The following is a 13,945-nucleotide window of genomic DNA, read 5'->3' on the forward strand; positions in this document are numbered from 1 at the left end:
ACAATTATCAAATTTTAAATTATTTTTTAATTTTATTTTAATAAATTTAAATTAAATAATTATTTAAAAATTAAAAACAAAACAATCGCCTTCTTAGCGAGGGGCTGACTTCTCACCAGAGAAGGCATCTGGGTTACCTTCTCTATTGAGAAGCTAACCTAATTGGTCGCCTTCTCCAGTGAGAAGGCGACCTGGGTTGTCTTTTTCAGTGAGAAGGCAACCCAGTTGTATTCTCAATAGAGAAGGCAACTGGATGTTTTCTTTGGTGAGCAGGCAACTGACCTGGTTTGCCTGCTTATCGAAGAAAGGCAACCCAGCTGCATTCTCACTAGAGAAGGCGGTTTGGGCCGCCTTCTCAGTGGAAAAGGCAACTGGGTTGCTTTCTCTGGTGAGAAGGTAACTTCAGGTCGCCTTTTCACCAGAGAATGAAACCAGTTGCGAGTTGCCTTCTCTAGTGAGAAGGCGACTTGAGGCTGCCTCCTCACCAGAGAAGGCAAACAGGTCGCCTTCTCACTAGAAAAGGTGATGAGTGATTTTTTAAATGATTATTTAATTTAAAGTTATTAAAATAATAAAATATTTTAAAATTCGGTAATTGTCACACCAATATGTTACTAGATGCACTGTGACCTAATTGTAGTGTTTTTGAGTTCGATGGTCCAATTGCAATTCACTGTGTAGTTGGATGACCTACTTGACCTTTATTCTCTTTTTATGCATTATGCTATTGGAGTGGTACTCTACTATATTTTGGTAAAAAATATCATTACTGTTACAACTGTCGTTATCTTTTTCCAACTATTGTTGTCATGCACAAGCATCCACCATTTTTTTTTTCTTCTTTGATGGTAATAATATATAGAAATTATATATTGGAGTACTATATAAGTTATTTTCTATTTTCAAAAAAGAGTTAATTATATTTTTGGTTCTATATTTATAGGTGACAGTTCACTTTTAGTCATTTTTTTATCAGAACATCCCCTTTTGGTCCTAATATTATTGTGACATGATTAATTTTGATCCTCTATCAACATAATCGTTGAAATTTCGTTAAATAGAAAGACATTTTGATCTTTTTAATACAAAGTGCGTTAACCCGTTATATATTTTATGTTTATTTTTTCAAAAAATTCATAATTGAAGAGCAAAATGCTCTTGTATTTAATGAAATTTCAATGATATTTTTGATGATGGACCAAAATTGGTCATGTCGCAATAATACTAGGACAAAAATGAATTTTCTGATAAAAAATGACTAAAAGTGGACTTCCACCTATAAATATAGGACCAAATTAAAAATGAAATTAACTCTTTAAAATAAATATAAAAGTTATTTTCTAAAATATAAATATCAAATATAAATATAATTATCAATGTAATAGAGTCAGTATCATTAAAAAAAATATCAAATTTATAAAAATGGTTTAGATTATTATATATAATAATTATTTAAAATCTAAATTAATTTAAGATTTTAATTAATATAGGGTACTAATATTGGACATTGATTTTTGCGCATCACGCATAGAAAATACTAGTATGTGTTTTTGTATATATATATATATATATATATATATATATATATATATATATATATTTATTTATTTATTTATTTATTTATTTATTTATTTATTTATTTATATAATTGAGAATTTTGTGGTCCCATTGTGATTGTGACATATATTCTTATGAGAAAAAGTGATATTTTTAACTCTTGAATTGTTTTATTTTTGGAAATTTAGTCTTTGTACTCCATAATAAGTTAATTTAAATAAATTTAGCCCCTTTTTGAGGATAAAAGTCTGGTCATTAATAATCAACCAAATGAGAGATACAGGTCGGTGCATGGCACAGATAACCACGACTCCGGGACAGACGAAGAATCAGTTGTCCGTGCCAATACATGAGCAACTTGATTCGCTGACCTCCTGACATGGTGAACGGACACGTTCCCAATGTCATTAGGAATATCACGACATTGCTTTACAATCAAACCAGTATACGAAAGGTTCAACGTGGAAGAATTAAAATAAGTGCAGAAATTAAGACAATCAGACTCTACTAAAACGTTATTATAATTACAGGCCTTCAACCACGTGAGCGAATAAATTGTTCATATTGTTGCACTTTTAGTATTTAGTGTTATAAAATTGTCAAACTCCATTAACATATAATATGTTGTTATTTTTCTCATTTAGAGTCAAAATTCATGGTTAAAAATGACATTCACATTATTAAGAGACTATATTTAACGATGGATATTGATTATATTTTAAGTGACAAAAATAACCTCATAAGACAGAGCGAGTTTGTTAACGGATTGGAGTTTTATATATATAACATGCACAATGGACTGAAAGATCAGAGCAACATATACTAGACAATTAAGATACTAAATCTATTTGTGTTCGTATTAATAGAGACCAAATATAATACACATTCATGAGCCAAAAATGTTGTTTTCCCTTCGTATTATTATTGTAAAAATCATACTTTATTAAGTAATTTTGTAACCCCGTTGTCATTGAACTTATCCGTATTACGCATTACTCTGTATATATATATACACAAATTAAATACAAAATACATGTATTCTTATTATCGTAAAAAAGTTATACTTGATTAAAAAAATTATTATAATCGGATTATAACTAAGCTGTCACTTGTGACGCATTACGTTGTATATATCAGCGTATATAGAATTCATATATTCTTATTATCGTTAAAAAAAAATTATACTTAAATAAGAAATATTATTTTATACTCCCTCACACCTACCTCACGTGACATCCATTTTAACACTTATAAATAGTGTTGTTCTTATTGTAAGATTTTATCATAAAGTTTCAAATATAGAGATATTGAGAGTTATTGGAGCAATGGAGGAGGGCAAGAAAACCAGGGGCCGGCAAAGAATTCCGATGCAGAGGATCGAGAAAGCCGGCGATCGATTCGCGACGTTCTCGAAGCGGCGCAAAGGTTTCTACAAGAAGGCGACGGAGCTCTGCTGGCTGTCGGGCTGCGACATCGGGATAGTTCTGACGTCTCCGACGGGGAAGCTGTTCTCGTACTTCAACCCGTCGCCGGAGTCGATCGCGCGGAGGCTCTTCAACCGGACGGAGAACGCCGGCGGAGAGATCTCTCTGGCCGTCGACGGCCACTCTCGGCGGCAAGTCAACGAGCTGTACGAAATGATGGACGGCGTGGAGGCTCGCATGGAGGGTTTGAACCAGAGATCGAAGGTTCTGGATCAGAGCATTCCGTCGAACACCTGGTGGGACACTCCCGTCGACGAGTTCTCCTTGGAGGACGTTGAGAGGTGCCAAGCTTTCCTGGCAGAGATGCAGACTCAGGTGAGTGCCCGCTTTGATGCACTTAATAATGGCGGCGCTGGCTCTTCAAGCTCCATAGCCGCTCAACAACAAAATCCTGCATTATTCACTCCCTTGCTTCCTTCAAACGCCCCCATTCTCTGATCTTCCATGGTTAGATTGATTGCAGTTTGATGGATCAAAGAGGGGTTGATGAGGTTAAGGTTTTAATTAAGTTCAGATCTTCATGCATGGCAAGGAGCTATAATTTATTACATATTTATATATTTATATATGCATTTGAATTTTATTATCATTTCAAGTTTGACTATATAATATAATAGATTGGTCTGATTATAGCGGGATGTTATAACTTGACTCGATTTATAGTCAAGAATTTTCTCGCGTATGGGTCAAGTAATGTCGTGTTTTCTTCTATTTCAAGGGTTCGTTTGCTATTATTGTTATCGTTCGATAAAACTATGTAAGTTCGCTTTTGGCTTCTTGTCATTTAAGATAATATAAATGTTATTTACTTATTTTTATGTTATTATTTTGATGGTTGCAATTTTTTTTAATACATTGAAAATAATTAAAACAATCAAGGACTAAATAAAAAAGTGTGACCATCCCTATATGCAACTTCTATAGAGTTGGTTTCTAGATGGAGGCTATTTTGATGATGCAAAAACTAGGGATTTCAATATGAGGCAAATTATTATGCGGACCCCGCACCAGGACTATGTGGTCTAATGGTATCCGGGGTAGACTTCCAAGTGGAAGGTTGTGATTTCGAGCCTCAGTGGAGGCGTTATTGGCTCTTTGTGTTTCAGTAGATTGAGAAAGTATATGAACAGATACTACAATGTAATAGAGCTAGTAGCATTCAAAAAAAAATTTATGCGGACCCCGCAAGGTGGACCCTCGTCCATGGTATAACAATTCAATCTAGCCAATTTTATTTGAGCTTATTTGTTTTGGCCTAATTGATTGACCCTCGTCCATGGTTAGTCATTTACATTATTATTTGTAAACCTAAACTTACCATTGTTAAGCTAACTTAAACCCTAATGCCGGAGACTAAACTATAATATAACAACCATCTTTCTAGTTACTAATTTAGCAAAGTCAAGTGGAAAGAAATGTGAAATGTCACAAATGTCCATATGAAAACTTAAAGACGCACTAATGTTGCTAACCTAAACCCTAATATCAGGGACTAATTTTATTTTATTTTATTTTATTTTTTTAAAGTGTTGGGCAATTTGGTGCGTGGATTACATTTAAAAACATTGAAAAAGATAAGGACAACTTACAAAATCACAATAATTAAGAGACTGAAATAACGTTTTTATATAATTTAATTAATGTGCATATATGTTAATAAGCAGATAAATAAGCTTGTTTTTATTTATAAAAAAGAATACTCCAAATCAAACATACTATTTACAAGTGGGATGAGTTCGATCTCCATTTCTCCAAATTAAAAAACCTAGGTTTTTTTCTATTTTTCTTTAAAGGAGAATTGTTCTCTATTTTTTTTAAAGGATAATTGTTCTCTATTCTTTTACTTGAACACAAAAAAGTAAACATATTTTCATTTCTTTAATTTTTATTTTTTTTAGAAAAAAAATCACTCATTTTTTAAAATTTACTAATCACATCTTAAAAGTGTGTGTTTATGTGTTTTTTTTTTTCTTTAAAAAAATAAATACTTATGATTTTTTACAAGATAGTATATGTTCTATATTTTCTCAAACATTTTAAGCACAAAGAATCTATGCTCCCATTTAAAAAAAAAAAAAAAAAAAAAAAAAAAAAAGAAGAAAGAAAGAAAGAATCTATGCCCCCACCATCCAAACCTAGCTATGACCACCATTTAAAAGGGTAATTAAGATTTTATTACTCTACTAGTTTTTTTACGCGCATTGCGCGATTAGGATAATGCCCAATGTTTTTTTTTTAAATAAGTACTTTAAAGTATATTATATTGGAATTGTTCATATATAAATAATTGAATGTTGAATTTGTGTATTTAAATAGGTAATTCTAAGTTTACAAATGTAAGATAATATAGTTAAGATTGATTATAATTGTCTATATAATAATTGTATAGGTATGGTTGAAACCAAATACGGGACATAAGGGAGAGCAAATAAAAATTAGGGCATAAAATATTAAATATATACTAATATTGAAGAGCTAACTGCTGATTGCCAAACAAGGACATTGCGAGGTAGTTTTCCACTTCAATTTGTTTTGTGATTTGATACTCTTTTTGTCAATAAAGCCCCAAGTAGTTAATATGATTGGTTTAATTATATATTTCTTATTTTTTTAAAACAATTATTATTATTATTATTATTATTATTATTATTATTATTATTATTATTATTATTATTATTATTAAATATATGTATATCCTTAGGTCATTTTACATGTTAATCTAAACAGCTAAGTTTTTGAAATATCTTTTTACCAACCGTTGATATAATTCGTTGGTCAAATCCGTTAACGCTAATCGCTAACTGCTGATTGTCAAATAAGGACATTAGGAGATAGTTCTCATTTCAATTTGTTGTGTGATTTGAATACTTTCTTTGTCAACAAATCCCTTAAGTAGTTAATATGATTGACTTTATTAATTATATTTTTTAAATTTTTTCATGGTATTAATAAAATACTTGGTAAATAAATATATAGCATTATTTTGTATTATAACTTTGATATTTAATTAAAAAAATAGTGCACAAAATAAAGACAATATAACTAATAAAATTATTTATCTTATTTAATTTATTGATAATGAATAATTTTTTTTTTTGAATAAAGACATTGTGAACACATAATTCTAAATTAAAAAAATGCATATGTATTATTTTTTGTTGTAACTACTAAATTATTATTTATATAATTTAATAAGAGTAAAATAGAGTACTAATTATGCCAACTTTGATTGGGATGAGGTTCGAACCTAAGACCCTTTTTTATTAAAATCAATGAGTAAATTAACGGTGAACTAACGGCAATTCTTAAAATTTTAACGGAATTAGTAACGGTGTGTGGGTATTTTAGAAAATTTTAGTGTAAAATTTAAATCTGATCAATCTTTTAATCAATCTGAGCCATTCATTTGACTAAAATCTGTGACCGCCATTTTTTCTATCCATTATAGGTCTAACTCTCTTGGGCTTTTATTAGTATAGTAGATATGATGTGCTTTTTCTTAAGTCCACCCATAAATTGAACGGTTGTTATACCGTACGTAGACTATGATCCAACGGTGCTGTTTCTAAGCAAAGAAATGGTCGTCGTTAAATTTAACAAATTTTGTATTTTTTTGTGTGTTTATAATAAAATAAAATTATCGTGTATTTAAAATGAAACGGAATAATTAATTGTCTCGCATATTGGTTTATATTATCAAATGGAACTGTAATTGAATTGAAATGATACTTTAATTAGTTGTGTTGAAGTGAAACTACAATATGATGAATAAAATGAAACTAAATAACATATCTCATATATTGAGTGTATATTGTCAAATAGAACTGTAGTTAAATTGAAATAATACTTTAGTTTTGCTGAAATGAAACTATAGTATGTATAAAAAGAAACTGAATAACATGTCTCACATATTTAGTGTATATTGTCAAATGAAACTGTAGTTATATCAAAATGATACTTTGGTTGTGTTGTAATGAAACTACAGTGTATATAAAATGAAACTGAATAATCGTTTCACATATTTGAGTGTATATTGTTCAATGAAACCGTAGTTGAATTAGAATTACAATTTAGTGGTGTTGTAATAAGACTACAACGTGTATAAAATGAAATTTAATAACATGTCTCATTGTAATAAGCCTATTGTATGTATAATGTCGAATGAAATTGTAGTTAAAACAAAATGAAATTTTAGTTGTGCTAAAATGAAACTATAATGTATATAAATAAAATTGAATATGTTATACAAACAGAACTAATTACACAAAACGTGTGCCATTTCTTTTTATTAAAAGAAACGACACTGTTTTGGACCATGGTCCACATTAAAATTTGGCTAAATTGAATGGCCCCAAAAATAACAATTCATTAATTCAATGTCCATTCTAACACAAATTCACAAATTATTCCGTGGAGTCAAATCCACCTGGTGGATTCGAATCCAAATGTTCACAATTTAACTTTTAAAATTCATAATTTGTATACTCTCTCTCACAATATTAACATATATGTAATTAATTACTTTGTTTTGTTTGACAAAAAAAAATTACTTTGTTTTGTATTCACAAGTTTCTTTCAAATATTACAGTCACATAATATTAACAAATTAGGATTTGATGACCCTATATTGTATTCACAAATTCCCTTTTACAACTGTTATGTGTTTTGACTTAGAAACACAATTTATATTCTAAAAGTTCACAATTTCAATACTAAAAATACAGAATTTATACGTCGTTTAAGACCAAAGTTCACATTGCAAGGTGGACCCTGGTCCATGGTATAACAACTCAAACAAATTTAATTGGGCCGAGATCTTTTTCTTTTGAAGCCCAAAAACAATGGTACCCAAAAAGAACTATTCGATGTCCAATATTCTTCTTGTTGGGCATAAATGGCGGCCCAATTTTTTTTTTTTTCTTTTCTTCTTCTTCTCCTTCGTCAATGAAGAACTAATTGAGTAATCTCTTTCTGAAATCTGAATCCACGTAAATGCAGAAGAACTTCAGTCTACTGCAAACAGTTGCCACTGCAGGCGTCTTCTCTGCAGTTTCTTTCTGGTAATTTTTATCATTCTCGATGTTGAGCTGTGAATTTTTATCGTGAAAACTGAAAAGTAATTTTTTTTTGGGGGTGCATATCTACAGGTATGGATTCATGTTCGGCAGAGAGTCTGCTCGCAAGGAGCTGGAAAGCTTGATTGATAGTCTTCGCCGTAACAACAACTCTGATTTGAGCTCAACTCCTCCATATTCCTGAATCAGGTAACCGTTACTGTCTCGTATGTTATATATCTGCATCGCTTGATCACTTTATAGCTTTGTACTCAGACAGTTATGTAGAGATGAAGATGAAACATGTTTAATTAGGTGCAATTTGAATAATCATAATTATTGGTAGTAATTGGTGATTAGAGTAGATGAAAAGTAGAGCCTTTGCTTACAAGTTGTGGTTTTCTTAGCGTTTTGGAGGACCATAATTTGAGTTTGCCTTGCATTTATGGGAATGCTTTGTGATTCCTGCAATTCTATATTGAGAATTCATCACTCTTACGAGAATAGTCTTTGGAAATTTGTGTTTGATTGTTTGAAAGTTTAGCTGAGGAAGAATTGAATGAAGTTATTCAACACTTTAATTTTCTTTTAGACTCATCAAGTCATTACAAATCATGATTAAAAAAATACAAGAGAAATATGATTGGAATTTAACTATGCACTGAGTACATGACAAATGGTTCTATATTTCATAAAAGGTGGAAAAGGCACAAATTTATTGTGCTAGAGTGGAAAGAATATATCATTTTATCCTTGTGGCAGTGAAGAGCTGAAGACGAATTAGTAAAGTTATCTTCTTTCTGACGGCCCCAAGCAGTGGATGAACTTAAGCCTCTTAACCATGGTGTTTAGACATTGTAGTGCTGCTACCTTTCTTTCTTTTGTTGCAGAAATAGATTCATCCTTGTTGGGTTCTCACGGGCTTATGGACCTATAAAATTTTCATTTATACCTTATGACATGTTCCTCCTCCTTAGCTTGGTTGTCTAAAGTGGAGTATCTTTACATGAGTATATATTTGCATCTTTACACAAGCACAGCCTCGTTAGCATTCTTGGCATTTCTCTTTTTAATGAGTCCAACATAAAGATCTGTTCTGCTCGAGTCACACTCTGGGAGCCTTGTACTACGACCTCCTTCTGACATGCTTTTAACAAATTCGACTAACTTCCTCCAATTCTCTGGCTCAAACAAATTCTTGTTCATTCTTAGATATGTAAATGCACTTAATCCATTTCCAGAGTCTGACCTGCTTGTTGCCAAAACTTGTTCATATCCTCTGCTGTCATACCTCTCCAGTGCATTTTCTCCTGCAAGCTCTGCTCCGGCATCTTTAGTAGCTACCTTTACTTGCCTAACTAAACCTTCTGGTGAGCAATTTGCACTCCCAGGCTGTTCGCCATCTTTCATCTCCATGCATGTAAAGTTGAATACAACACCATGTTTGGCTAACATATGTGCTATGGGCAAGTAACCGTTTCTTTCTCTGGTATTGTAGTATCCTGCATTCAACTCTGCTGCATGTGATCTTGTATTGTAATGCCAGTGAATTCCGGCAATTTTTCCTGATAATTTAGCTCCAGTTCCTTGAAATACTCCTGCTGCTGCTGTTAGGATTCTATCCCCATGTTCCAGTAGCTTTCCAGAATACCATTCGAGGAAGAACTGTCCATATTCAGTTTTCCATGTCCCATCCCTTCGGAAAAAGCCTGTGTCCTCGGGGAACTGATTGTACTGACCAGCATCATGAGGCCCACTTCTTCCCCACTCACTCTTTCCATGTGCCTCTGCTGATGCTGCTAGTGAAGCTCTCATATACTGTTTTAAAACAGAAAGAATTTAGTATCTTTGTCTGTTTGTAAAGATCTATCCTCAATGTTATCAATATTTCACCCCCTTGAGAAATGAAATTAGGAGAGACTTCATAGATAGTTAATGAATTCACTCTAAGCTTGGGGAGTTCTTAATTCTTAGTTTATTACTCCATATAAGGCTTACCTTATCATAGCACTGGAATTCTCCAATTCCGGGAAATCTCCAAGTCCCATTGCTCTCCGGATAGGATGGATATCTGAGCTCTCCACAAGGTCCCATTCCCACTTGAACCTCCTATATTAGGATACAAGCTTTGAGTTTCTCAAATAATGACATCAGTTGTTGGTCATTTATTAAATTTAAATAAGAAGAGGAAATATACCACTATAACGTTTCCCATATATTCCTTGAATCTCTCTCTGAAGCTTCTCATGTAGTCCGCGTAGACCTGAACTGGTGTTCTACCTCTCAGGACTGGTAATTGATCACAGCCTAAGGAAATATACTCTGGGTTTCTCCGGCCTGATCTGTCTGTGTAGACGAGGTCAGGATTCTTACTGATTTCTTCAAGCACCCACGGAGGCAATGGAATGCTGCAAAATTAAAACCGCTTTAAAACTGGAAAGCAATAAGGATAGGAAATGGTGAAAACACAATAGAGTTTAAATGAAAACTGTAATATTGAAACCCACAGGAGGAAATAACTATCTGAATGTTCTGTTACATCATAAACCCTAGCTGACAAAATCCTAAAAGAGTATAGCTCTGTAACTCTCTTATCCTATTGCATAATAAATCCAGTCCACAGAATCCTAAAAAATATATATATATAGTTCCATTATCCTCCTGGTCTTCCTTTTCCATTACAAATCTTAGTAAAAATTCCCTAAAAAGTGAAAGCTGTTGCAAAAATATTACTTGTATATACAGGAACTAGACAACTTGAGCTTTAGAATTGGAGACATATCACATATATAAGGAATTAAAAGTTTGAATAGAAGGAAATCTGAACACCAACTTAGAGGAAATGATTACTGTATTAGTACCTGCAAGAGTCACCAACGTTTCCTCCACATTGATGGAAAGACATGACAACTTGAAGCTTCAGGCCATGCTCTTGAACCATTTTCACAAGTGCAGCATAGCCTTCCCAATTGTACTTCAACGGTCCATCCTTTTCCACTAAACCCCACCAAGCATCCACCATGACTCCTTCAACTCCGGCACTTCTTAGGGCCATCAGACTTGCATTCATCGAGCGTGGCTTGTTCAGGTTTCCTCCCATTGTTATGGTGTCAAGTGGCAGCATAATAAAAACCGGCACCCTTGAACTGCTGCTGTGGCTTTGATTTGCTGCTAGACCATGAAGCCTCTCTCTTTTCTCATTCACCCTGCCTTCTAGAGGCTGAGAAAGTAGAGCAGCTTCTTGCATAGAACTTTTTGCTCGAAGGCGGTGGTGGCATGATCGCTTGAACTGGGAAAAACAAACTATGCTAGGGAAATCATCAGGATTTTTAACCCCTTTGATTTCTTTTAGATTGATAAAAGAAGTTGAAGAACGAAGAGTTAAAGCCATTATTGTTCAGAAGATGTAGGAATTAATGAAGCTTGGAAATGTTTATATTTATAAAGAAATTGCAGGTTTTGTGTCTTTGAAGGAGACAACGTTGGTGGGCTCTCGTTTAGACGTAAAAAAAAGTGCAAAAGTTCAAAAACAGTCAGCTTACCTTTTCAATGTCTGGTTGTCTGCTAGAAATAGTCATATTTTTCCCCTTCTCCAATATGCTAAAAATATTCAAATTTTATCAGCCATTCAAAGGACCACACGTGTTTGATGCCAAGAAATTGGAAATTTTTTTAATTATCTAAGTAGTTCAAAGAATATTCAGTAATGGAAACAATATTGTGCTATGATAGACTTTTATCTGTTGAGAATATCTTATTGGACGATTCATCTCTCTCTGTGATATTTTGAACTATTTGCCATATTAAGTGCATCTTATCATTCTTATGTGTCCCTGACTCCCCCTGTCCTAATCCAAATAAGATTTCACTGCTCTCTCTCTTGTTCTTTTTTTTTTTTAATGGAATCTTAATTTGCACTTATAAATCCCTGTTGGAGGCCTCATATTGCATAAATATTATCGAATGTTTGAAGTCCTTGTATATGTTGTGTGCTTCCTGACTCACTTTAGAATTAACCTCTCTGGCTTCCTACTTTTTAATTTTTCACTTGATTAAGTAACTAAATATATCAGATGTAACACTAGAATAAACATATTGTTTAAGTTCACACTAATGCTTCGGGGAGCCTCAATAGTAACACTATTCTTTATCATTTGCAGGTCTTATCTTATGGTTGGCTTATCAGATCTCCCATGTCCATCCCTTGTTCTTGCAACATATGATTACAGTAAGATCATGTTCTCGTTCTGAATAACCTGATGGAAAACGATAAGCTTATTCCTTGAAGTAAAAATACTCCCCGTCTCCCTAATTGTGAAATTATAATCTCCATTGATTAAACAAGTAACAAATGATGATACTTGTTTGGGAGTATTTTTACTCCCGAAATACCTTTAGTAGTCTAAGCTGATTGATTATTGGATGTTGGTGGGACTGTATAAACTTTTGTCAAATAGAACATAGAACTTTTTTTTTTTTTTTTTATGCTGGCATCTTAGTTGATTCTTGCGTGGTAAATTATGAACAAGGACACATGATCGAGCGCTGGTAGCTACAGTGTGGGAGTTTCACTCAATGTGGTGGACTCTTTGTGGGCACTGAGCATAGTTATTTACCCTTCTGCTATTCTATTGGGTCGGGGTGTGGGGGCCTTGGGAGCGAAGGAATTTCGCTTTTTCTGGGCAAGAAAATGGAAGGTTTACTATTTCCTCTTTTGTCACAAGAATCTCAGCCATGTTTGTGTGATAAGCAATGAGTGGTTTTGCTAAGCCAAAATCCATCAAACTCTACTAGCCCCCTTTGGCTGGCTTCTCTTGGCATATTCTTTCAAGACTCACTTTCCACACCTATATGTGGAGGGAAAAAGTCTTGAGTTTTGAAAATTTTTATTTAATTATTTTTGGTTATTTGAAGATAATTATGAACGAGTGAAGGGTGTCTTTGAATTATTTGGGCAAGTGGTTTCAACCAATGTTCCAATTTCATTTTCTTGAAAATCCTTTTTATGCATCTCTACATCACTAAATATTGCCATAACATGAACTCTAAAAGATGGCGTATAATTTTAGCAAAACTATTAACGGCTGTTGTTCATATATGTAGGTGGAGATGTTAAAACACATGTAATAAATAAATAATTTTTTTTTTCTCAAGTGCATTTTACTAAAAAAAGTGGGCATGTGACAAAAGTAATCTTTTTCTGTTTATGTGTAACAATCTAGAAATTATACTGGAGAAGTAAATAGCGTTAAGAAAACATGTGTGATGGACTCAACCAGAACAATTTTGACAATAATCGAATTTATAACATTTAAGAAACACTAACAAAGTTTAACTAATTTTTAAAATTAATATTAAATATGTAAGTTATATTGATGTTAAATATAGAATTAACAAATAATAAGTTAAAATTTAAATTGAATTGAGACGTGCAAAGAAGACATACACAAAATTAAGGTGGGCAACTTGTCTTGTCGGTGAAAAGTAAGAAAAACGGGCGCTGAAAACTGGAAGCGAATCTCAGTGCACAGCTATGAGTCATATAGCTTTGGAATTTAGCCAATGCACTTTTCATGTCTACGTGGGACAATTTGTTCATGTGGATGAGATTAAACCTTATCCATTTTGATTATGCCATGTTTTTCCCTTTCTAATTCTTGGTCTTAAGAAACAAAAACTGTACATCAAATGGTCTTTGACATTGATAATGACCAATTTAGAGGGTCACATAAAGTTTAACGCAAGTGTTTTTAAAGAATGGTATTTCATGCCTGCACGGGCTTAACTCAATGATTCAGTGGGCAATATTTGGAGCAAGAGACCAAGATTCGAACCTCGGCGGTGGCAGTG

The 13,945-nt window shown here is 32.9% G+C and overlaps 2 protein-coding genes and 1 long non-coding RNA gene across 3 annotated transcripts; 2 read left to right on the plus strand and 1 right to left on the minus strand.

The window, feature by feature from the left end:
- The first annotated feature begins 2,882 nt into the window (after positions 1-2,882).
- On the plus strand, positions 2,883-3,479 carry LOC109152713 (agamous-like MADS-box protein AGL61). Its single transcript, XM_019300364.1, has one exon. It carries the CDS (start codon positions 2,883-2,885, stop codon positions 3,477-3,479), a length of 597 nt encoding a protein of 198 aa, XP_019155909.1.
- A 4,484-nt stretch (positions 3,480-7,963) lies between these two features.
- LOC109152928 lies at positions 7,964-12,588 on the plus strand. Its single transcript, XR_002049436.1, has 3 exons — positions 7,964-8,101; positions 8,189-8,305; positions 12,256-12,588. It is a non-coding gene; the product is annotated as an uncharacterized LOC109152928 (long non-coding RNA).
- LOC109152926 (beta-amylase 3, chloroplastic) lies at positions 8,644-11,592 on the minus strand. Its single transcript, XM_019300618.1, has 4 exons — positions 10,957-11,592; positions 10,293-10,503; positions 10,094-10,204; positions 8,644-9,913 (listed from the first exon to the last, which is right to left on the minus strand). Exons 1-4 carry the CDS (start codon positions 11,484-11,486, stop codon positions 9,122-9,124), a joined length of 1,644 nt encoding a protein of 547 aa, XP_019156163.1. The 5' UTR covers positions 11,487-11,592; the 3' UTR covers positions 8,644-9,121.
- Positions 12,589-13,945: the final 1,357 nt, after the last annotated feature.

This window comes from Ipomoea nil, unplaced genomic scaffold (assembly GCF_001879475.1).
Source record: "Ipomoea nil cultivar Tokyo-kokei standard unplaced genomic scaffold, Asagao_1.1 scaffold2480, whole genome shotgun sequence".
Taxonomy (NCBI): Eukaryota; Viridiplantae; Streptophyta; class Magnoliopsida; order Solanales; family Convolvulaceae; genus Ipomoea; species Ipomoea nil.

Bases quoted from the DNA above. Each gene is read 5' to 3' on its own strand.
- LOC109152713 (XM_019300364.1), top strand. From the start codon at position 2,883: ATGGAGGAGGGCAAGAAAACCAGGGGCCGGCAAAGAATTCCGATGCAG.
- LOC109152926 (XM_019300618.1), bottom strand. From the start codon at position 11,486: ATGGCTTTAACTCTTCGTTCTTCAACTTCTTTTATCAATCTAAAAGAA. The intron at 10,504-10,956 runs GTACTAATACAG...TTAATTTTGCAG, and splicing joins AACGTTGGTGACTCTTGCAG to CATTCCATTGCCTCCGTGGG. The intron at 10,205-10,292 runs GTATATTTCCTC...ATCCTAATATAG, and splicing joins ATATGGGAAACGTTATAGTG to GAGGTTCAAGTGGGAATGGG.